The sequence below is a fragment of the Pipistrellus hanaki genome, assembly GCF_964339955.1.
Source record: "Pipistrellus hanaki genome assembly, chromosome: 1".
In the NCBI taxonomy this organism is placed as follows: Eukaryota; Metazoa; Chordata; class Mammalia; order Chiroptera; family Vespertilionidae; genus Pipistrellus; species Pipistrellus hanaki.
This window is the reverse complement of record NC_140503.1, coordinates 21,500,891-21,525,016: the sequence shown is the minus strand read 5'-3', so window position 1 is coordinate 21,525,016 and position 24,126 is coordinate 21,500,891. Positions and strand designations below refer to the sequence as shown.

Below are 24,126 nucleotides of genomic sequence, written 5' to 3'. Positions count from 1 at the left end.
ACCTACGCAGCTCCCGCTCAGGCCCCTGTAGCCCTCCGCGCAGGCCAGGCAGCTGTAGGAGCCGGGGGAGTTGACGCATCTCCCATCGGGGCAGGTGCCGGGGTGACGGCATTCGTCGATATCTGCAAAACAGCAGCCCCTCCTTCGGTCATCCCTGGGAACCACAGCACGTGGGCAGGTCTGTGAGGAAGCAAACCCCGACCCTGCCCATGGCTGGGAGGGAAGAAGGTCAGTGTCTGTGCAGACGGAAAGTAGGAAAAAGTGAGTGTTGTCCTGTGTTCCCAACTCCGCTTCCCACCCACCGCCCTGGACAAAGAGAGAGGCGGCAGAGCTTTAGAAAAGGGAGATCCCCTGGGTGGGTGTGAGAGGCCGTGGTTGCCACTAGCTGTGGGGGGGTGGGTCCATATCCAGGGCCTCAGGCAATCTGACCAAGTTAGGAAGGTCCTAGCACAGGGAGAGACCTCTGCGTTGGGACTGCTTAGTGACTTGTGCTGTTGGAAACAGCCTTCTTTTAAAAAAAATTTAAATTCTTTATTGTTGAAAGTATTACATATGTCTCCTTCCCCCCTCTCCCCCATTGACCTCTCCCTGGCCGCTCCCACCCCCCAGCACATTCCCTCACTCCCTACAGTCCACGTCCATTGGTTATGCGTATATGCATGCAGACAAGTCCTTTGGTTGATCTCTTACTCTTCCCCTCTTCCCCTGCCTTCCCTCTGAGGTTTGACGGTCTGTTCGATGTTTCTGTGTCTCTGGATCTATTTTTGTTCATCAGTTTATGTTGTTCATTATAGTCCACAACTGAGTGAGGTCATGTGATATTTATCTTTCTCTGATTGGCTTATGGTATTTTGCTTAGCATAATGCTCTCCAGGTCCATGCATGCTGCAAAATAACAGCCCCTGGGACCTCTGGTTGGGATGATAGGAGTTCTTCCTTTTTTTTTTTTTTTACAGCAGCAGAGTATTCCATTGTGTAGACGTACCATAGTTTTTTAATCCACTCATCTGCTGATGGGCATTTAGGGTGGAAACAGCCTTCTTATTTCCCTTGCTGAACTCATGTTTTTTTATTTGTTTATAAGTGTTGACAATTACTGGGATTGTATGTGCTTGGCACAGCAAACCCCAGAATAGATCACCAACTAGGTGATGAAGGCAAATGGGCTTCCTGTACCAGAAAATGAGAACTGAGGAGGACCACTGGTCTCGGATGTGGCCAAGACCAGCCCTGAGGCTGATGCAGAGCTAAGGGTGGATATTGGCAAGATTTTATGCTGGAGACCAGACTTCTACCAGCCAAGGACCATGTTGAGCCAGAACCCACGCTGAGCCAGAAAGGATGAGTCCAAGCACCAACCAGACAAGCAGGGGAAGAGGGGACGCAGGAGGGAGAGGGGCAGCAGGCTGTGGTTACCACTAGCTATGGGAGGGAGAATAACAACACGGAGGAGGGTGGATATCTTGCTCCCAGGAACTGCACACAGGGTTCTTCCCCATGTGACTGGCTTCTCAGGAGTTCATATCCAAGCCCCCAGGGGACATGGCTGAGCTAGGAAGGTCCTAGCACAGGGAGAGCGCTCTGGGTTGGAGCTTCAGGAAGACACTGTGCTCCTCCAGCCCAGTGTCAAGGCTCCCGGTCCTGACACACAGGCTGACTGAGCTCCAGAAGAAACATGGGGGTTTACTCTCCCTAAATGGGTAACTGCCGTGGTCTTGGAGGAAGTCTGCCTGCTTATGCAGATTCAGAAACCCTACTGTTCAGGAGGAAAACCTACTCAGCCCCATGGAGGAAATGCAGAAGGGAGGGCCAAGGGTCAGACCCAGGCTTTCCACCAAGGGACTAAAGGCAGAAGATGTCACTATAGAACAGGAGCGGGGTACTGCAGTGAAGGATGAAAATGAGTGACTCCTGATCAAAGCCCTCTCAAGACCAAACTTTCATCCTGAGGGTCCAGAAGAAGAGGAAGACATTCCATTCACAGGGCAGGTGGTTAGTCAGATATCTGCAAGGAGATACTGAGCATGCCTACGTAATCTTGGGGACACTGAGACAAGGCTCATCTCTGTAAAGAGGGCAGCCAAGAGCTCTCGTTGAGTGTGGTGACACCAAGCTAAACTATTCTAAGGGTTTCTGTAAAGACAGAGGTGGAGAAAATGAGACAGAGAAGGAGGGGATGAAGGATCTCAGACCATCACTTTGGCCACCCAGGAGGCAGTAAACGGCACCATGGCCTGCTGGCCTTGGCAGAGGTACTGGAAGGAGGCTGGGCCAAGCCCCTGGGAATGATCCCTTCTTCAGGAAGGTGAGACTTCAGGGATAAAGGGAAGGAAAACAAAGGGGAGCAAGGATCCGCCTCCAAGACCACACTTAGAAAAATAATGAAGTCTTCAGATCTCGCCTACAGGTTTCAGGCAGTGTAGGAAGGAGGTTAGATTGGCCAGCAGCAAACCCCCCCCCCCCCCCCCCCCCCCCGAGGTCTGTCCTGTTCCAAATTATCTGGGCACATCTGCGGAGGTGGTGCACGAAGTGTGTGATTTACGGACCACGGCATTTAATTGTGTGCAACGGCTGCAGAGCGCTCTTTCTGTTCTATAATGACACCTTCTGGCCACATTCAAGGCACTGGCTATTCATTTAGCTTGGTTCTAGAGCTAGGAAACCCAGCTGACCCATGATGGGCATGGGGCATTGGTCAGGTATAAAGTTTGCTAACTTCTGGGAGCACTTGAGATCTTGCCCCCAGCATATGTCATCAGTTTGGCTCAAACTCATGAACTTTTTTTTTTTTTTTTTAAAGTTTGCTGTGTTCTAAGCCCTAAGATTGGAGCTGTTCGTTAGTGCAGTGTAACCTAGTCTATCCTGGGAGGCCACCGCTGCCTTCCTTCCTCAGAGCCCCAGCCAGCGATGACCACACCTGAGAGGTCTGTCAGCAAGTGGGAGAGGGAGGGCAGAAGAGCCGAGCAGCCCTTAGTCTCCACCTGAGCCAGGGAAGGCTTCTTTTAAAAGGGAGCCATTAGCTGACCAATCAAAAGGAGCCAGATACAGACTCTGCATAAAGCAGTTGCCACATCTAACCAGTCCCTGTTAGAGGCACTGTCTCCATTGTCACCAGATTTACTGAGGCTGTTCCATCAACCTTTTGGTGCCTGAAGTGGAGCCTGATTTTCTGCCTAGTCTAGGGTTTGAATTTTTTTTTAATATATTTTTTATTGATTTCAGAGAGGAAGGGAGAGATAGAAACATCAATGATGAGAGAGAATCATTGATTGGCTGCCTCCTGCATGTCCACAAACTGGGCTCAATGTACCCTGACCAGGAATCAAACAGTGACCTCCTGGTTCATAGATTGATGCTCAACCACTGAGACACATCAGCCAGGGCTAGGGTTTGAATTTTAATCTAAGATTATGGTATGTTTTGGTAGGTTTCACCCTGGTCATGAGGGTGGGAGCTATCGTTCTTACTTATTGTCCTATCCCTAGCCCATGGCTGGGACACAGCTGGCACTCCGCAAATGTTTGTGGGTCCAACCATGAGACCATGTGACTAAAACATCACACCCTCTTGGTATGAGGCTGCTGAAGAGACCCCAGACGATCCATGGAAACAGTCACTCCCAGGACCAGCTTGCCACCCTGCTGTCCACACGGGGAGAATTCCAGACCTTTTCCACCAGTGCCACAGCCTTCACACCAGGAAATGGAAGGGCATTCACCTCTGCTCCTTGAGAGAAAGCAGGGTGAGAGGTGCTTAATCAGGGGCTAGAGGCTCAGGTGACCTTGGATGTGGGTGGGGGAGAGCAAAGCCCTGGCAGTCTGCAGGGGAATGTAACCCCTTTCCATGGGAACCCCGAGTCTTACCATTGAGACTTTGGATGGGCTGCCGTCCAGACCACTCAGGCCTTCAGCAGAGACTTTGAGTTTCGGTAGAGAGAGTGGTTTCTTAGTTGGAAAAAGAAGAAAGAAGGAGAGAAATTGCCTGGGCTCCCAGGGTGCTGGGCCGGGTCTGTGGTTACTGATGGAAACCTGGAGAAGTGTGCAGGCTGCATCAGTCTTTCTTTCAACAGCTTCAGCGTCTGCCCTGGGCCAGGAGCTCAGCCTGGCTTTCCCGCTGAGGTGTGTGTCTGGAACCTTTCCTCCGGAAGGGGAGGGGACAACCCAGAGGTGTGACCTGGGGCATGGGGGCAGGGTGGAGGGGTCTAGATGTGAAAAAATAGGGCTCTCAGAACTTCTCTATGTTCACTTCTGCATGGACCTCATATGACCTATTCGGTCCTCACTAGAGCCTCTGAGATGGCCATGATGGTTTCAGTTTTCAGACATTGAGACAAGAGCCAAACCCAAGCCCACCTCCACCAGAGCCTGTGCCCCTAGCATGGACTGGTCAGCATATATCTGATCTGTTTTATGTCCTGGTGTTTGCTTGGTTCATTTCCTATAGTTTTGCATACTGTGATGCTTAAATGAGGCAATCTGACAGGTACCTAGCACACTACCTGGCCCATGGTAGGCACCCATCAAATGCAACTCCCGTCACTCTCCATTCTTCTGGAGGGGCCAGGCTGCCTGCCTCCATGGTGCTAATTAAAACAAGGGGCTCTGGCTTTGGTGGTGCAGCCCTGAGATTTAAAGGGGGAGCACGATGAGGAAGGCATTGAGAGAAGAAGGTAACATGGTGGGGAGGGAGCGTGCAGCACTGAGTTTTCTGTCCTACAACCCCAGCCACCTTGGCTAGGACCTTCCAGGACTCTGGACTTGCTTCTGTAGTCATGCATTTGGAATGGGGGCTCACCCTTCACAAGGCACACACGCTTACCCCTCACCTCCATGACCCTCTGAATACAGGCAAGTCTTGGCCAGGAAAAGCTTGGAGGAGGCTGGGCTTAACCTCAGATCTGGGGCAGGATTTCTCTCCAGAGAGAACCTTGATTTACCCTCATGCATTCCTTTCTCAGCCAGTCTTGGAAGCACATTAACCCAAGCCTCTTGCAAGCATTTGACACTCGAGCCTGGCAGGGAGGTGGTAGTGGCAGAGGTGGCATAATAGTGGCAGGTTCAAGCCAGTTGGCAATGCCACAGCCATCTTTTGGCCTGAAAAATGGAGTAAGGGTAGGGGCTTGTTCATTCATTCAACTAAAATTCGTTGGGGTGTCCAACACATAGACAATTAGTACGGGTCATCGAGGATGTGGTCCCGTTCTGAGGAGCTCAGAGCCTGCACGCTTTAGCAAGAAGGCCAAGGCTGAGGCCCCAGGTGCCTCCCAGGTAGACTGATTCCTCCTCTCTGCACAAGGCGAGTACTATGACTGGCGGTGAGGGGCACAGGAGTACATGGGGATGTTCCGGGGTCTCATGCACAGAAACTCGCTTCAGGGGGCAGACAGGATGCCAAAATATCACTGAGGGGATGGAAGGGCTCAAAAGGTCCCAGACAGGCCTCTGTCTATCGGAGTGGGCTTGGCATCAAGGGGCCCAGTCAGGGGCAAGCAGAAAGGGGAGTTGGGGCACTCAGTGCATGGGAGGGACAGGGGATGGAGAGGCGGCACCCACTTCCTTACCTTGGCAGTGTCCCTTCCTGACCATGATGTAGCCCTGATCACACTGGCAGTGGTAGGAGCCCTCCGTGTTGGTGCACCGCCCGTGACGGCATACCGCTGGCTGCTCACACTCATCTATGTCTGCAAACACACGGAAAAGGCCTGAGTTGGAGCCAGGCTGAGGGGGTTCTGGGACATTCCCTTCAGAGGACAAGGCCAAGGACACCCAGGAGGAGGGGAAGACATCCCTGCTGTGCCATGATTGGCAGGGGGTTCCTATGCCAGGGCTGAGACTGACCTCGCTCAGGCCCCTGCAGACTCTCTCAAGTTCCTTTCTCCGAGGAGAGCTACTTCTGGGGCCTATGGGGGGCCTATAGCTGTCTCCTCACCACAATGCCAGGGCTGGCCTTGAGGTCAGGTGGCCACAGGGCATGATCTGAGGAAGCCAACAGCCCCCCTCCTGACCCCAATACCTCCCCTGTATTGATCTGGTCCCAGAGTTCCTTCTTAACACACATACTAGTACAGGGGTGGACTCCAGAAGAGTCAAATGTGCCACAGAGGGCAAAACTATAATTTTAATGAAAGAACGTGTAGGAGAATAGTTTTGTGACTTAAGTGTGGGGAAGGACCTCTTAAGCCCCAAAAGCATAAAAATAAGACAAAACAGTGAATTTTGATACATCAGAATTAAGGATTTCTGTTTCATTTCTTTCTTCTGGGGATTTCTGTTTTTAAAAAAGGTGTGTAAGCCCAAGTCAGTTTGGCTCCGTGGATAGAGCGCTAGCCTGCAGACTGAAGGGTCCCAGGTTTGATTCCAGTCAAGGGCATATGCCTGGGTTGCAGGCTTGATCCCCAGTAGGGGGTCATTCAGGAGGCAGCCGATGGATGATTCTCTCTTATCATTGATGTTTCCATCTCTTTCTCTCTCTCCCTTCCTCTTTGAAATCAATAAAAATATATATGTTTGTTTTTTTAAAAAGGGTGTGTGAATAAAGACAATGGACAGAGGACAAAAGGGGAGAGCCTCAGTATCTAAACCCCGGCAAGTATCTGGGATATATAAGAAACCCCAAAAGAGTCACAAGGAAAACCAGCAACCACCACTGGAAAACTGAGCGAAAGACGGGAACAGGCCATGTCCAGGTAAGGAAACCCAAAGGCTAACCTACGAAGAGATCTCATGCCAATTAGAAAAGTAACTTATTTTATATATGTACTAGTCAAGCCATTTATATTCATCAATTATATTTACATCATTTGAATCCTAGAAACTGCACATTAATGACATAATTCATGAAGTAAGTAATTAAAACAATGACCCGTTGCTTTCTGAGACTGGTAACATTTGGAAGTGTTATCCTGGGCGAGGCCTCGTTAAGTGGCAGCCAGACCCCACTGACCCCAGCTGACCTTGAGCTCCTTCCCTCCTCTCCCCGCTGTTAGGTCGGCAGAGACATCCTGGACACCCAGGATGGCACACAGCACAACCCCTTATCTGGGCCAATCCTGGCGGCACCATTCCCTGCAGCAGCCAGCGCCCAGGGCTGGGCCTGCCGAGAGCAGAGCCTCTGGCCCACAACCCCTGCCAAGGCTGTGCAGCCCAGAGAAGCCCCTTGCCCCAGCCTCTCCCCTCGCCAACTCCAGTTATTGGGAGCACTGCTGTCTGGGTCCCTTCCCTCAGAGCCAGCTGACCGAATCGCCACCCTCTGCTTTCAGATCTCTGCGGGCTGCCACTGCCTGTGGGACAGCGTCCAAGCACTTCAGCCTGGCACTCATGACACTTCACCACTGGTCTCCGCCCCTGCCATTTCCTCCTCATGCCCCGCACCCCCGTCACACTGGATTTGGCATTGTTCCCAGAGTGTGCCAGGCCTGTCCAGGACTCTGCTCCCTGCAGAAATGGCTCCCTTTCCATGGAATACGCTCCACTCCCTCCTGCCCTTCACTCTGTGTGTAAGGGAGTGTGTTGTTGAAAGCAAAGCTCTGAGGTCCCTGGGCATTTCAATCCACCTCTCTGAGCCGCAGTTTGCTGAGCTATAAAGTGGGTATAAGGATTTCTAGTGCATAGGGTTGGGATGATGAGCTTCATAAAGTGCTTAGGACAGTGCCAGCACGTAATACGTGCTCATGAAATGGTTCTGCCCCAGCTCAAACATGCCCAGAGGGAAACCTTCCCATTCTCCCACACAGAACCAGTTGTCTCCTCACTCCCTGGGGCCACCATTTACGTCTTACTCTCCCCACTGCCCCTGGAGCTTACACGGCTCCTGGTACATGGTGCTCAGTGCTTGGGGGCTGAATGAATGATGCACACAAGTCCGCCACCCTTCGGTTAAAGAAGTGATTTGTCTCCTCTACTCCCTTCCCCCCCCCCAACCGGTGAGGGGACCAGATCCTTGAGGGTTAGAACCCAAGGGAGTCCCTGGCAGTGGGAGGATACACAGCTTTCCGGAGGGGCCCTGGAGTGACTGCCAGGCTGCCCGGGCCAGAACCACAATGTGGGCCCCAAGAAGGCAGTGCCGTTCCCCAGGAGAAGAACCCAATTGTGTTAAGAATCCTAAGTCCCAGCTTGGAAAGCGCCGCACCATATTCTCGGTGGTCTCTTCTGTGACAATGCAGGCATCACATGATGCATATGAACGGGCCTGTGTTGGAAGCCCTGTTAGCCCTGCAGGCCCTGCTTGGGAAGCTCAGAGCCTGGCACGCACCGGCTGCAGAGGACCCCAAAGGCATGGGTATGGATCACCTCCTTATCACAGGAAAGCAGCTCCTTGTCACTCAGAAGTTGGGGACCTGGCTGTTAGCCCTCCTCTCCCTGGAACACCCCTCCCCCCCCCCCCCCGCCCCGATACACACACACACTCTTGGCTTTAGCCACAGTTCCCTGAGCCTTGGGCATGCTGCGGCTCTTCAGATTCTCAAGTTCGGTGCCAGGGCAGTCGGCTTTCTCCCAGGTCTAGCTCTGAGCCCTGGTCTCGGTTCCCTGGGCCCCGCACTCCCACACCGCAGAACTGAGTGCCGAGGCTGCCTGGATCCTCTTCCACTTCCGCTCTCTGGGGGTCCTGTGCCCATCTGGAGGGCTAGGGCTTACCTTGGCATTCCTGCATGGTTCCCGAGGTGGCCGGCGTGTAGCCAGGGTAGCAGAGGCAGGAGTAGGAACCCACGTGGTTGACACAGCGCCCTTTTCCCAGGCAGGGGTCCCTCAGACACTCGTTGTCATCTGAGCAGAGGGGGGAGGGAGGAAGATGAGGGGAGCCTTTCTCTGGGCCTGGGCCAGCACCTGCCCACGTGAAGGGCTGGACAGGGGATGGTGCTGTGGGGCCAGAAGAGGGTGAGGGAGCAGAGGAGGCTGGAGAGATGAAATATCTCAGAGGCTGGGAGCCATAAAGCCAGCCCACGGGGCCCACCAGGCACCAAAGGCCTGGAGTGGCTGCCCTTTGCCTCCTCCCTGGCCCCTGGCTCCTTCTCCTGGTGGCCCCGTGATCACTTCCTTTCTCCTTCAAGGCGCAGTGATGTGTCCCCTTTGTGTAATAATATTGGGGTGACAGGGGGCGGTCAGGCCAACCCTTGATGATTTGTCTTGGCCTTCAAACCTGTCTACCAGGGATGGCCTTGGTAGAGACATTTACAAAGACAGACCTTGGTCCGCCCTGCAGGCAGCAAGATGGCCAGTTTGGGCGGGGGGGGGGGGGGGGTGGTGGTGGTGGTGGTGGTGCTGAACTCAGAGCTCCTCAGCTCTGAGGGCCCTGGGGTGGCTTCCCACACTCCTGGAGTCCTGGAGATTCCTCAAATGCTGCCCCCAGAGGTTGGTCTCCCCAAGGTTAAGGTCAGCTTTGTCCACAGGGTCTATGCTCCTCCTCAACCCACCGACCACACAGCCTTCTGCTGCCTGGACTGTTGACTCTGTCCCCTAGCAGTCCCGCTCCCATCCACCCAGACCCTGAGCGAGCCCGGACTCCCAGGTGAACACCTGTGCAGTGGGTCTGGCTGGGGTGCAGCCGGAAGCCGGGGCTGCAGACGCATCTGTATCCATCTGGCAGGCTCACACAGGTGCCCGGGCCACAGATGTTGTTGGCTCCAGCGGCACATCTGTCAATATCTGTGGGAGACAGAGCAAAGCCGGAGTCATGGGCACAGGGGAGGGGCCAAGGTAGTGGGGCAGAGTGGGAACAGTGTGGGGTCAGGGTACCTTGGCCTCAAAGGACCCACAGAAACCTCATCTCACCCTTAGTTGGGCTCTCCCACATCCACATGGCCTGTATAAGCTGTCCCCTTTCCCCCACCTACTCCCAGGGCCTGAGCCCCACCAGGACGAAGCTCTCAGGAGGGAATCGCTCTGGCTAAGATCAAGCAGTTGCCAATGGCCCATGTTCTGAGTCCCTGCAGGGCCCGGCCCGCTGAGGTCTCCAGCCTCAACTTACCCTGAATGCAGGCACGGCTCTCACAACAGTGCCCAGCGATTCCATTCCCTGGCAAATCCTGCCCACTTTCCCCTGGACAGACAGACAGGCTGACCGACAGATCTGGTGAGCAGGGTGCTGGGAAGAACTGCAGGGCAAGCGGGGTGGGGCCAACCGAGCAGGGCCTTGCATGCTGCCTGAGACATGCCAGCTAGGAGTCACACAAGGTGGGGTGTGATCAGAGCCATCTCAGAAACACCACTCATCTCACCATGCCACCTTGCTCAGCAAGATAGGAAGGGTGGCACAGGGGCCCTTAGAAACCAGGACCGCGTTGGGTGGTGCAAGGGGTGACGTGCGGAGACGGGTGCTGAATGCAGACACAGTTTGAGACTCACCAGGACTCAGGGCTGAGGCTGCCTGAGGGCAGGGACCCTCGCTTTGTGGAGCTGTGTCCTTAATACTAGCAAAGTACCCAGCACCCAGCACCCAGCACATGCTGACCGGACACAGCCCTGACTGCATGAAGGATGCGTCAGCCTCTGTGTCCGCCCTGATGTCCCAGCGGGAAGCCCACACACCCTGGACTCCCTGCCCGGCCCCAGGGGAGTGGGCTGGGATGAGGCCTGCGATGGCGCGCAGTGGGGCTTCACAGCGTTTGCTAAACTGGACGGAGCTGAACGTCCACGCTGGCCTGTTTGCAAGGCTGCCCTGTAGCTCACCCGGCTTCAAGTGTCCGCCTCAGGACTCATGGGGACCGCCAGCCAGATTCCAAATGTCCTCCCAGAGGGGTGAGGTTGGGGGGTGACAGGGAAGACGGGGGATCAGGCACAAGGCTTTGGGAGTGGTTGGGCGGACCCTGTCCCCTTGAGAGCTGCGGCTGGGCCTGGCCTGGCCCCTCCTGCCCTCTCCTCTGCCTCGGCTTCTTCCTCAGGCCCATTTCCTATGTCAGAGACTCAGTAGGACTGAGCCCCTTCCCCAGCTCATCTTGCTGTGGGTGGAGGGGGGACGTGGAGCAGTGCACTGAGCCCAGAAGAGAGGGCCTGAGAGGGGTGCCCTGGTTCAAGCCCAGGAAGACAAACCCCGACTCCACCCCACATTTTCTGGACTTTTCCACGGGGCTGCGGGGTCTCTCTCGTTGCCAGGGGAAATCCAGAAAGACCTGTCTCTGCCAAGGTGGCCTCAGTCTGCGAGGTTAAGAGATAAGCAAACCTGGACACGTGGGAGGCCACACACGGGAGCACACGTGCGCTGCCACGTGCGGGGGGAGCAGCAGGTGACCCGGCCTGGCTTCTCCTGAGCCAAGTCCCCAAACAATGAGCCTCGAGGAGGGCACATTCCAGAGCGAGGCGGATTTGCCAGGAATCTCCCCTCCCGCTCCCCCCTCACCACCGCGGCAGGCTCCCCGGCAGTTAAGCACCCTGGAGAACCCGGCCTTCCCGAAAGCCGCCCCTCCCGCGGGCAGGAGGCTGCCCGCTGCCAGAGCACTCAGGTGACTCAGAGTCAACAGCCTGGGAGAGCCAGGCTTCCGGAGGCTCCCGGTCCTCCAGAGGCCCCTGGCTCCTCCCGGGGGGGCTCTGAGTGAGACCCTCCCCCAAGGTGACCCTTCTCTTTCCCCTTCCTGGCTGGACCCCTGCGCCACATGGGATTCCTGTGCTCGCTAGGGCCCTGTGGTCTCTGTGAGAAGAGCCGGGGCTGAGCCTGGGGGCAGTTGCTGCAGACCGTGTGTTCATTTGGTGGAGAGGCCCAGTCACACCCACACCTTGCAGGGCTGGCTGCAGGTACCTGGGGGGCCCAGGGTCACCAGCACGTCGGTGGGGGTGGCCACTTTCTCTTCTTCTGGGGTCTCTAGACTCCCCTGTCCAGGCAGTGGTGGCGTTGGTCTTCCTGTGGCGTCTCCTGTGGGGGTTTGGGGGAGGAGAGGGGAAAGAGGTGGGCATAGCCCCTTGGCCAGCCGCCTTCCCACCTGGGACAGCGCCCCCTCCAGGTTCCTGGCAGTGCCCTTCGCTCCTCTCTGCTGTCCCAACTCCAAGAGCAAGGGGTGGAGCCTCGGGCGGGTCACCCCTCGCCTCCTAGCCCCCCCGAGGCCTGACCTGGCCCCAAACAGAGTCAGAGAATCTGAGGGCTCATCGGGTCTCGGAGCCCCTCGCGCTCCATCTCACAGGCGGGGAGACGGAGCTGGCAGAAAGGGCCACTGGTGCAGGGCCACCTGGCTTCCGAAGCCGGACTCCTAGTCCCCACGCCAGCATTCTCCTCCTGTCTGCAAAGCGCTTTGCCGCTCACAGAGCTCTGCCATGAACATCCACACCCCATCGGCCTTGGGAGGCAGCAGGCAGGTGTTCGTGCCCATTTTAGAGTGAGGACGCAGGGGGCCAGGTCTCTGACTTCGGAACAGCGCCCTGTCCCCACCCCCGGCTCCTTAGGTGCACGGAGCTCCTGGAAAAGCATTCACAGGTCACATTGTCAGCCAAGACCTCATCGGATTTGAGCCCCATGTATCAGCTCCCAGGTACTGACTCCACCACTGGATGAAGGTCTCTCCCTCCCTCCCTTCTCTGTGAGCTGGGAGCCGAAAGGAGGAGGGACTCACCTGGGGCCCAGGCAGGGACTTGAGTAACGCTGGTTGTGACCTGCACAGAAATAAGAGACTGTTTCTCTCGGTTCGGCTGTCACCCCCCCCGACTCACTCCCTTCTGCCAGGCTTCCCATCCATCGCACTCACTCATTTTTCATGCATTCCTGGTACTACGTTCTTACCACATGCTGGGCATTTTGCTAGGCACTTTATGTCCACATCTTATTAATCTCAACTCTCCTGTCATAGTAGGTTGTAATGATTTTAAATGCATGCAATGTGCCAGTTCCGTGTCATCTCAGCAAGTGTCACATCAATGCTGTGACCTCGGAGACAGCAGCAGAAGTGCCAGGGGTTAACTAGTCACAGGGCTAGTGTGGTGAAGCGGGATCCCAGGCCACACCTGCTGTCCCTCACCACAGCCCACGGACAGAGGTAGATAAGCCATGGGCAACCAGGAGGGGAGATAGCAGAGGAGGAGAGAGGATCAGGAGCATAGCTCAGGACGGTGAGGACGTAGAAATGGAACTTCGGTCTGAGAAGGTAACACATGGTTCTCCAGAGAGAGAGAGAAGAAGCTCATTAGAGAAAATGTTTGGGTAAGTGGTTGAGCATCGACCTATGAGCCTGGAGATCACGGTTCCATTCCCAATCAGGATCAATGATTCTCTCTCATCATTGATGTTTCTACCTCTCTCTGCCTCTCCCTTCTTCTCTGAAATCAATAAAAATGTTTTTAAAAATAAATAAAAGTGTTTGGGGAGAGTCAGGTTTGCAGGTTGGAGGGGCGGGGACAGGGAAGGGATTGGTGGACGCGAGGGGAGGAGCAGATTCAGTCTGGAGTGGTTTTCTAGGCGGACGCTCAGTTCTTTACGGGGACTGCTGGGCACAGGGGAGGGGGTGGGATCCCCGTTTCTCAGTGAAGCGGTTTGAGGCTAGCCACAGCTCTGCCTCTACTTCCCACTCACAGAGGAGACCTTGAGGTTTAAGCAAATCAAGCTCAGAAAATGCCAAATCTGAAATTAATCTAGAACCAGTTCTAGACCTCGTCTGCTTGAGTGACAGCCAGAACTAACAGGACACGTGCCTACTTCCTTTCTGAAGGGGGCCCCAGGCCACCCCAAGTGAAAAAGCATAGAAGCTACTTGATAAGCAGCAGCTAGTATTACTTCCTTTAGGATAAAACTGGTCCTTGGATGAACCCTCCACTTCAGCATCTCTCCAACTAAAATCCTACATATACTCCGTCCTTCTCCCTTTCCTCCCTCCTAGGACACTGCCCCATGGCCTTGGTGGCTACCAGGTCCCCGTCTGCCACACTTGCCCAATTCCCTGGTGAGAAGACTCACTCACCTGGCCAGCCTGAGAGTCACCTGGGAAGGAAATGTGAGAACATGAGCTCGTGGAGGGTGGTCTGGCCACCTTCTCCCCTCTACCCACAGCCAGGGCTGGTTCCACCCGTGACCTCCTGACCTTGTCCCCAGAGGTCAGCAGTGGAGAGAGCTTAGACTCTTATGCCTGCCTCTTCCCCTCCTGCCCCACTGGGACTGGCCAACACAGACCCCAGAATCCCAGATCTGAGGGTCTATAAGGTGTGTCACTTGGTGGGAGGAAACCTACTTCCCTCCAAGGCCTCCTGTGATGGGAGTCCCACCCACCTGGGCCAGTCCACCCTGCGGTCCTAGCTGTCACCCTCCTCCCTCCCCAGCCTGCCAGTCACACTAGGTCACTCTGCCCCTCCCTCTCACCAGGGGAACAGTTCCAGGGAGGAGAGGAGTTGTTCTTCCCTTAGTCAAGGTCTAGTTCCCATGATGACTAAGGCTCTGTCCTGACTTCCCTCTCTCCTGGAGAAATTTTGTCCATCACATAGTTCTGGTCCTACTATAACCCTGGCCTCCTGCACTCTGTGTTACCAGTGACTTGGGCATGCCTTCTGCCTGGTTTCCCAGGGCACCTGCCAGGGGCGCCTCAAGCCCAGGCTCCTCCCAGCCCCTTGCCTCCTGAGGCCAAGGCAGTTGAGCTGGAGTTCGTGCTTTGACTCTGAGGTTAGAGTTGGGGATCGAGAGCACCCAGACTCCCCAGGATCCACCCCTCAGCTCTTCCGGCCTTGAAGCCAGCACCAGCCTCAGAAGCTGCATGGCCAGGGGCCTGGGATGGAAAGACTGAGGAGCTGGAGCGGGGGCTGCTGTTGACCACTCCCATCTCCACCAGCAACTCCCTGGGATGTGGGCACCTCTTGACCCCACAGGGGAGAGGACGTGGGTGAGGCCTTCCTGTCATGTGAGTCCCAGGGCTGGCTGCTGCTGCTCCAAAGCCCCTTTCCTAAGACTCCAGAGATGGATGCCATGCATCCAGGATAAACTCCCGGTGGTTCTTTGAGGTGCTCTAATCCAAGTGGAAGAGGAACCCCTCAGGCATCTCCCCAACCCGGATACCCTTGTCAGGAATGGTCCCGGCCTCCAGCCAGGTGCTGGTGGCCGCCCGGAGTGGCTGCCTCTCTGCTGGTCTGGACTGGGTCCCACTGGTCTTCTGCCCTTGTTCCCCTGAGGGCCTGGCCAGCTCCTCCTCCTCGGCTTTCCTCATGGTCAGGCGGATGTCTGAGCTCGAGTAGGTGTAGCCATGGCCGGCAGGGCAGATCTCTCTGAAGGCCTCTGCAAGGTCAATGGTCAGAGACACACACTGAAGATGCTGTTCCTGCAGAGACCCAGGCCCCTCCCCTCATCCCTTTGGGAGACAAGGCTAATGCAGCAGCAAGGAGGGAGGGGCCCTAGGCTGGGTTAAGGAGTCGAGCAGGGAGGAAGACTAAGGTCTTCTGGCGTAAGGTTAGGTCCAGGTGGGGGAAAACAGCTACCGCTTATAGGAAGCTCGAGAGGGGACAGAGGGTTACCTGTGCCAGGCAGCGGGCATTTCTCACACTTGCTGCCCCATGCTTTGCCCACTCGGCTGCAGCAGCATATCTGCTTGGTGATCCTCTGGGTCAGAGGCAGGTCGCAGGTGCCTGGCCCCAGTGACCGGTAGCACAGCCCCTGCTGCATGGAGACAGCCTTGTCCGCTGAAACAGACATAGCAGGTGGGGATGGGCAGGTGGCCGGGGGAAGAGAAAGCACAGGCAAGAGGGCAGAGGATGGAGGAGTGGCTGGTCGTGTGCTCGGACTGGCCTGGCCTGCGTCAGTCTGGGAGTTTGGGGCCTTGAAAATGCTCACGAGAATGTTAGGAAGAACAGCGGCAGTGGAATGCTTCAGCACCTCCTCGTGTTACCTGTGTGAGGGGACCCTGATGCCTACCCACATGGAGAACCTGGTTACAAGCGCTGAGTTACAAGGGTTTGCCAAAGTTCAACACGGGCCTGGGTTGAGTGGGGAGCAGTGTGTTCTGAGGGCCACAGACGAGGTGAGAACCAAAGGCCTGATGGGGACCTTTCAGGGCAGGGACACTGTCATCTTTGTAATCAAGCTCCCTGCCCAGCGTCTGATGGATTGATGGATGGCTAGATCCATGAAGCAATCCTGTGGACCACAATGAGGGTGAGCTAGTCTGGGTTTCAATAATAACAATGCCACTACCATTGTCCCCTTGCTTGTACTTATTAAAATATTTTTTATTGACTTCATGCCGGGACCGGTTTGGCTCAATGGATAGAGCATCGGCTTGGGGACTGAAGGGTCCCGGGTTCGATTCCGGTCAAGGGCATGTACCTTGGTTGCGGGCATATCCCCAGTAGGGGGTGTGCAAGAGGCAGCTGATCGATGACTCTCTCTCATCGATGTTTCTAACTCTCTATCTCTCTCCCTTCCTCTCTGTATAAAATCAATAAAATATATTTAAAAAAAATATTTTTTATTGACTTCAGAAAGGAAAGGAAAGGGAGCGAGAGATAGAAACATCAATAATTAGAGAGAATCATCAATCAGTCGCCTCCTGCCCACCCCCCACCGGGGATGGAGCCCATAAGCCAGGCATGTGCCCTGACCAGCAATCAAACCATGACCTCCTGGTTCATAGGTTGATATCCAACCACTGAGCAACATCAACCAGGCTCCTTGCTTGTACATTGATAGTAAATATTATAGATTATTCTCTTATAAATTACCTCAAAGGAAGATGAGGAGCCATGCCTTACTGGAAGAGACTGAAATCTTCAGAGGGACGGATGAGGGGAAGAGGTGGGATGAAAAGGTCAACACTCAAAGTTGAGGAATTGATGATTCTGGGAGTCCTGTCAGGACTCTTCAGCCCAAGTTCAACTTCCCTACCCACCATGAGCTACATGACCTCCTGGGTCTTATCTCCTTCATACTAAGGGCGATGGGTGGTGCATGAGTTTATTTCTGCCTGTCCCTCATTCTCTGGTAACAGCATCCTGGTTTTCCTGTGGGATCCACCCTTTATTCCCTCGGCCTTGGTCTCCACTTCCCAGTTGAAGGAGTATAGTCCATATCCTTCTCACAGTGATTGAATCAGGGATGGGCACTTGATAAGTAGGCCCATGATGTTAATTAGCTTTGGGACTCTTCCTGGATTATTAGAAAAGATGCTTTTTATGTTCCTATTTATTGTTCTTGAGTTTCAAGGGTGGAAGGTTATAGGCCTAGAGCAGTGATCGGCAAACTCATTAGTTAACAGAGCCAAATATCAACAGTACAACGATTGAAATTTCTTTTGAGAGCTAAATTTTAAATATATATATATATATATATATTTCATTGAGTTTTTACAGAAAGGAAGAGAGAGGGATAGAGAGTTTGAAACATCAATGAGAGAGAAGCATCGATCAGCTGCCTCTTGCACACCCCCTACTGGGGATGTGCCTGCAACCAAGGTACATGCCCTTGACCGGAATCGAACCTGGGACATTTCAGTCCGCAGGCTGACGCTCTATCCATTGAGCCAAACTGGTTCCGGCGAGAGCCAAATTTTTTAAACTTAAACTTCTTCTAACGCCATTTCTTCAAAACAGACTCGCCCAGGCCATGGTATTTTGTGGAAGAGCTACACTCAAGGGGCCAGAGAGCCATATGTGGCTAGTGAGCCACAGTTTGCCGACCACAGGTCTAGAGTGTCTGGTGGGTACCTTTGAAGGAATAAGAAATCAACAACACCGAAGGAAGAGAGCAAGAGACATCCTAATGACACTGTGGTGCCTGGATCCAGGCAAGCCTGAGGCACACCTACCTCTGGACCTCCTAGTTGTGTGGACCAATGAATCATTTTTGCTTTCAGTGGTTTGAGTTGGGTTTCTGTCACTTGCAACCCAAAGACTCCTGACAATAAACCTTCTTCACAGTGAAATATGAGAAAGGGTCCTGTCCAAGTCATGTGCCAGACCCGTCCCTGAACCATGGTCTCCAGGTCCAGTCTCTGCCTCCAGCAGCCACTTCCCTGGGGCTATCGTAGGGAAGGGTGTGGTCCTTTCGAGGTGACACAGCTGGGAACATCAGCAGGCTGCCCAGCGCAGAGGGCCCTTGTAGCTGTTCCACTAGCCCTTTGCCAAGAAGGGGGTCAAAGCTCAGAAATGAAGGGAAGAGAAACTTAGTACTTTCCCTACCCACTTCATAGATATGAGTCATCAGAGGAGGCTGGCTGGGGAAACAGTAAGGAAGGGAGAGGGAGAACACTCAAGGGCCGCCTCTGCTTCCCTGCATTAAGGCTCTTTCTGGCACTAATATGTCATCTCTGATGTTAAATACAGTGGTGGGTGGGGTGGGGAGGAGAAGAGCTGTGTGCCCCTCAAGGCCTTGATTGCCTGTCTCTGTCACCATGAGGTCTTCTGAGAGCTGCCTGACATATCCTACCCACCCTGGGCCCCGCCCTCGCTGGGTGTCCCCTCTCAAGGCTTTAACCATCTCCTATCCCTGAGGAGACACACACGGGGCTGAGGCCTCCTTTCACATGGGCGCTCCCTCTGGGTGGCGCTGGAGTCATGTCCATTCTGGGGTCTCCTCAGACCCGGTGCCTGGCCGTTTGCAGACTGAGGGAGCTCTGCTGAGTGGGGTGGCCAACCTGACCTGGGCTGTCCCTTGGCAGAGGCCAGTCAGTACTGGTTTCATTCAGCTCTGGCCAGGCCTCCCTGCCCCAGGAAAGCCCCGTCCGGACCGTGGCGTCAGCTCTGCCATCGGAGAGGGACTGTCGGCCTGGGCCTCTCCCCGCTGGAAACCGCAGAGGTCACTGGAAACAGCTGCCCGGGTGTACACGCACGCACACACGGACACGATGCCAATAGGACTCGTGACACGTATGTGTTCGCGGATGCAGAGACACACGCAGAACCAAGGGGATCACAGGATTGTGGGGAGGCTGGGGCTGGCGGCAGTGGCATTCCTGCTGCAGACAGGCCCCCTCAGGCGCCGAAGAGGCAGCCGCTGCTCAGCCAGATGTTAGGACAGAGGCAACACACATTCCCCGAAGGAAATGAGGCCAAAGACGGAACAGAAACGACGAGAGGAAAAAAACAGGAGTAGAAAATCCCAAACTGCAAAGTCCCAAGAAATGCCTAACGCCCGAAGTGGAGCAGCAGCTGCCTGTCCCGGCAGGAGGGGATGGACCTGTTTGTGTACACCGGGCCCAATTCCAGGTCAAGTAGCAGCCTCTGGGCCTGGGGAAGGGGCCCGGGGGAAACTTCTGCTCTGGGCCTTCCCCGTGAACCCCAAGGGTCCCATCTTGCCGCCTGGCGCCCCCCACCCCGGTTCCCCGCCCGCACTCACACACGCAGCGGCTCCTGGACGGATCCAGCATGAGGCCGGGCCTGCAGGTGCACAGGTAGCTGCCCCTGGTGTTCACGCACTCCGCGTCCCGGCACAGGCCCAGGGTCAGGCACTCGTTGATATCTGCAGGGTTGGAGGAGACGACCATGGACCCGCCCCGGGAGGCCTGACGGAGGGAAGGGCTGGGGCAGAGAGCTTCTAATACTCTCTCCAAGTGAAGGGACAACGACAAAAGGGCTGCCCTTTATTGCGCTGACCCCTCTCTCTGTGCCTCACTCTCCCATCTGTAAAATGGGGTTCAGAAGAACAGCTACCACCTGGTCTCACATTAGGAGGCCAAAACAAATTAAAAAAATGGCAAGTCACTTGGTCCTGGAACTGGTCATAATGATCATGATATGAAGAGCTAATGTTTACTGAGCGTCTCCTCTGTGCCCGGTGTGTTACACGTGATGCCTCATTCAGTTTCACAGAGTTTCATCAAATAGGTCCACATGTCCTCATTGTATAGGAACGGAGACGGCGGCTCCGGGAATGACTTGCCCAAATCCACTCGGCTGGTGGGTGGCATGCTGGGATGCAAACAGGGGAAGCGGATAAGGGGACAGCGGGGGGTAAGGGGGGTGTTGGAGGGTGGAGAAAGGACTTCCGGTCCCTCCCGCTCAGCCTGCCTCGAGAGCCCCAGAAGCAGCTCCCAGGCCCACATCTGGGGAACAGGCACGCAGCGAGCTGCAGGACGGAGGTTCCGGCCAGGGGGAGGAGGAGGCAGGTGCTGAGCCACCGTTTAGGTGTCTGTCTCCACCTGGGGCCGCAGCCATGCCTAAGCCATCCCTGTGTACCAGCACCTGGCACAATGCATGCAGCTCAGAGGAACGCCCCAGAATTACCCTGTGGGAGCAGCAGAGAAGGAAGGAGTGAGAGCAGAGGTGGCGCATGCGGGTGCAGAGTTGGGTAGGTTCCTTCGCAAACATGGAGACCACCGCCCTGGCCTCAGGAAGGGGGAGGTTTCAGGGGCAGGGCCTCCTGGGAGGGCCCCTGAGCATCCTGTACCCCGGGGCTCAGTGGCTGGAAAGCAGAGCTCATCTGAGGTTCTGGAAATAACACCACCTTCCCCGGCTGGGAAGCCACTGGGCACATTTAGGTATGAACAGCCTTACCGCACCCTCCAAGGGCAAAACCAAGATGTCTCCACACCACAGTCCGCCAGGCCCTCAGCTCACTGCCCCTGAGGGAGGCGGGGCCTGGGCTGGGCTGGGCTGGGCTGGGCTGGGCTGGATCAGACATCTGCCCTTTTGCCTGATGCAAGCACCTTTCTTACCCACAGGCCGGAAATCGCCTCTGGGGCCTGGCATCCCACAGGCAGGTAGCCCAGCCACCCCAGGGCATCCTCAGGCTCCAGCCTCAAGGGGGAAGGTCCCTAGGAGGCCACTTGGGTCTCCAACCCAGCTTCACCCAGAGCAGCCACACAGACAGCGGTGCGTGCCAGGCGGCCTCCCCTTGGGGAAGCTCAGCTCCTCGCTGACCCCCGCCAGCCCCAGCAGCCTCTCCCAGCGGGAAGGCCCACTCCTGTCAGACCTACTGCCAGGCCCACCGCCCGCAGGCTCCTCACTCAGAGCCAGGGCTGCTGGTGAAGCCTCTGGACCCCTCCGTCCCTGTCCCACTGCCCACCCCACTGGAATCCCCTACAGAAGCCATTGCTGAGCCCCTCTCCCACCCTCTGCCCCGAGGGGCCCCTGGGCCTGGCTGCTCTGGGGCTTTCTAATGCAGAGCGCTCTGGGCCTCCGCTGGCCTCACAGAGTGTGCCAGCCAGGCCAGTCCAGCAAGGCCAGGGGTGTGCTTCATGGTCCCCTCTCCTCCGCCTGTGCCTCCTCCCCACCCCTAACCCCGCCCGGCCGTGGGTTGAGGCAGGGGAAGCCCCAAAGGTGCCTGTTGGGCAAAGTCCACAGAGGTCTCTGCTAACTCAGGCTGACCTGGTCTCCCAGCCTGGAGTCCAAAGTCCTCCCATCAGGGAGGTCAGCCTGGGAGGTGAGGGGATGTTCGGGGAGTGGGGTGGCACCCTCAGATATGGCACCACACATTCCTGGAGAGGCACGTGGCCCCGGTCCGGGAGAGGGTGGGTGGAGATGGGGAGGGAGGGATGGGCTTGGCTCCAGGTCCTTTCTCAGGTGGATCTGGCCCATCGCCTGATTTCCTTAAGTCTCTGGAACCAGCAAACCCCAAAGTTTCCCCAAGCTGGGGTCTAGAGATCCCCAGTGGAGACCACGCAGGCAGTGTCCACTGACGATGCAGGGTGGGCAGAGGTGTTCCTGCATCACCAGGCCCAGCCGTGGCCCTGGTCATCCTTACCTTGGCAGTGAGTGAGGTTGAGTCTCTTGTACCCCTGGGGACACTCCAGCTGGCCATTTTCAATCACAGGAGAGGCTGAGGAGTGAAGGTACAGACAGGTCTCAGTGAGGGCCCTGGGGTTCCTTTGTCACCCACGCTGGGAAGGGAGGTGCAGTCTGGATGTCCAACTGTGTCTCCTTAGCTGAAATCCCTGCCCTGGCTCCCACCGGGCTACTCTCAGTCCACCTTGCCCTTAATAAAAATGATACTAAGTCCCTATATATTTTGCATATGAATATATTACATACCATATATATTACTCTGTATCGATGTAATACAATATCACATATGATTGACACGTTTACTACTTTTTAAAAAACTTTTTGTTATAGGTTTGCAGGAAGTTGCAAAACAATAGTCCCTGAGTATCCATCACCCAGTTTCTCCTGATGGTTACATCTTATATAACTGATGTTTTAAAATATATTTTTTATTGATTTTTAGTGAGAGAAGAAGGGAGCTGAAGAGAGAGAAACGTCGATGTGAGAGAGAAACATTTATCCTGCATGCCCCCAATCAGGGAACGAATCCAATATCCAGGCATGTACCCCTGACCGGGAATCGAACCAACAACCTTTCAGTGCCCGGGACAATACCCAACCAACTGAGCCACACCAGCCAGGGCTGTTTTACTATTTTTTTTTTTTTAAACATCTGGATACAATTCACACCCCAGCTCAGTTCAGTCTATTTTGATCCTTGGTTTAGCTGACAAAGTATCCTAGATCAAGAGGGAAGAAACTCATTAGTGAATGCCTTTATAAAACCATGACATTTATTTTTCGCTCACATTTACCAATCATGCGATGCTGTTGAAATCTGGCTAGTAAAATTCCATCTTTCCGTAGGGAGGTCGGTTAGTCGTTCTTACAAATTAAATTGTAAGTCAGAAAATTCCAGCTCTCGAGTTTTCCAAACGGAGATGGCTTACAGCATCCCATAATAAGGAAATGATTCTCAGTGTTTCGGTATTGGTACACCTCCTGCCTTGATCTCACAACATTCCCCTTTATGGAGAAATTAAAAACTTTTTAATTAAAAAAAAGAAAACACAGGGAAAAGTCTCCCTTACTTTGGAGGGACAGACGAGGGTGTCAACCTCGCTGAAAAGCTCTAGCAGGTAGCAAACTACTGAGAACCATCTGTCACCACCGAAAAAGGCAGCAGATGTAGAATATCCATCTTTTTGGTTTTTAACAAAGAATAAAAACCAAAATCCATCTTGAAGTTGGACAATTCCTCTGCCAAGAAAGACTCAGGCAGTAATTCTCAAAGGGCTCAAGGGATTTTCACAGACAGTATTCCAACACAAAGCTGCAGAGAGATACCATCAGACCGTAAAGGTCTTGTTTTGTAAAGTTAGCTGCGTGATGACTTCCGGTAGCAATTTATCTTCTGGCTTTAACTCGTTTACAGCCTGAGCTGGCCCATGAAGTCTGCAGTGGAGGAATTTTACATCCGATCCTCTCCACCGCTGTTACCTTCCTAGTCATAACATCAGTGGGTGAACTTCCAAAGCTGTTCAGTAAAGCTTATTTTTATTCACGAAGTCCTTTACTGTCGAGATTATATGTCCTCCGGTTCATCCTTTCTTTAATGGTTCTTGCCCTGCCTGGGTGGCTCTGTTGGTTGGAGTTCATCTCACACACCAAAAGGTTGTGGGTTCAATTCCCGGTCAGGGCACATACCTAGGTGTGGGTTCAGTCCTCAGTTGGGCAACTAATCTATGTATCTCTCTTCTCTTCTCTTCTCTTCTCTTCTCTTCTCTTCTCTTCTCTTCTCTTCTCTTCTCTTCTCTTCTCTCTTCTTCCCTTCCCTTCCCTTCTTTTCCCTTTTCTTCCCTTCCCTTCCCTTCCCTTCCCTCCACCGCCCCCCCCACCTCTCTCTCATTCTCTTTCTCAAAAATCAGTAGACACACTCTCTGGTGAGGATTAAAAAGAAAGATAGTTGTTTATATATTTTATTGTTGAAATGGATCCTTGCAAATACCAAGAGACGGGTACACCTATAGAGCAAAGTTTGAGTGGCTTGTTTTTAAATGCTTTTTTAAATTAAACAGTTTGACTCCTGTCGTTACCTGCTATCTCTGGGCATATCTCATGGCAAGGTCGGAAGAGCTAATAAGATGCTGGGTAAATTTGCCACAATGTATATCACTGAAGGCCACGGCCTTTTTCGTCATTTGGTGAGGGTTGCTGGTTAAAACTAGACGACATCATTGAAAGACCCCTGAGCCCAGCACTGCTGTGTGCTGTGTGCTGTGATTGGCCGGACAGACAGGAGCATCTGCCCTGTGCTGTGTGTGCCAAACATGACCGCTGACCGTCTGATAGACGGGTCAAGTGAGGACATACATGAGTAAAGCATCATTTTTTAAGATAAAAGGAGTGTGGATTTAAGTTGTAATCTTCATGCCTGCTGTGGACGGTCTTGTTCAGGGTTTGCATGTTGCTCCACCGTGGGGGCTAGGCTCAGCCTAAAGTACCCAAGCTGTGTGATTCTCAGTGAACAGGGAGGGCAGGT

At 54.4% G+C, this 24,126-nt stretch overlaps 1 protein-coding gene across 1 annotated transcript in view; it reads right to left on the bottom strand.

The window, feature by feature from the left end:
- LTBP2 (latent transforming growth factor beta binding protein 2) overlaps window positions 1-24,126 on the bottom strand; it is a 92,014-nt gene that overhangs the window by 13,852 nt on the left and 54,036 nt on the right. The window contains 11 exon segments of the mRNA XM_084892072.1: window positions 3-122; window positions 5,561-5,680; window positions 8,634-8,762; window positions 9,513-9,641; window positions 11,728-11,841; window positions 12,533-12,572; window positions 13,871-13,890; window positions 14,953-15,168; window positions 15,405-15,569; window positions 19,219-19,341; window positions 21,565-21,639. Coding sequence (XP_084748198.1) covers window positions 3-122; window positions 5,561-5,680; window positions 8,634-8,762; window positions 9,513-9,641; window positions 11,728-11,841; window positions 12,533-12,572; window positions 13,871-13,890; window positions 14,953-15,168; window positions 15,405-15,569; window positions 19,219-19,341; window positions 21,565-21,639 — 1,251 coding nt within the window.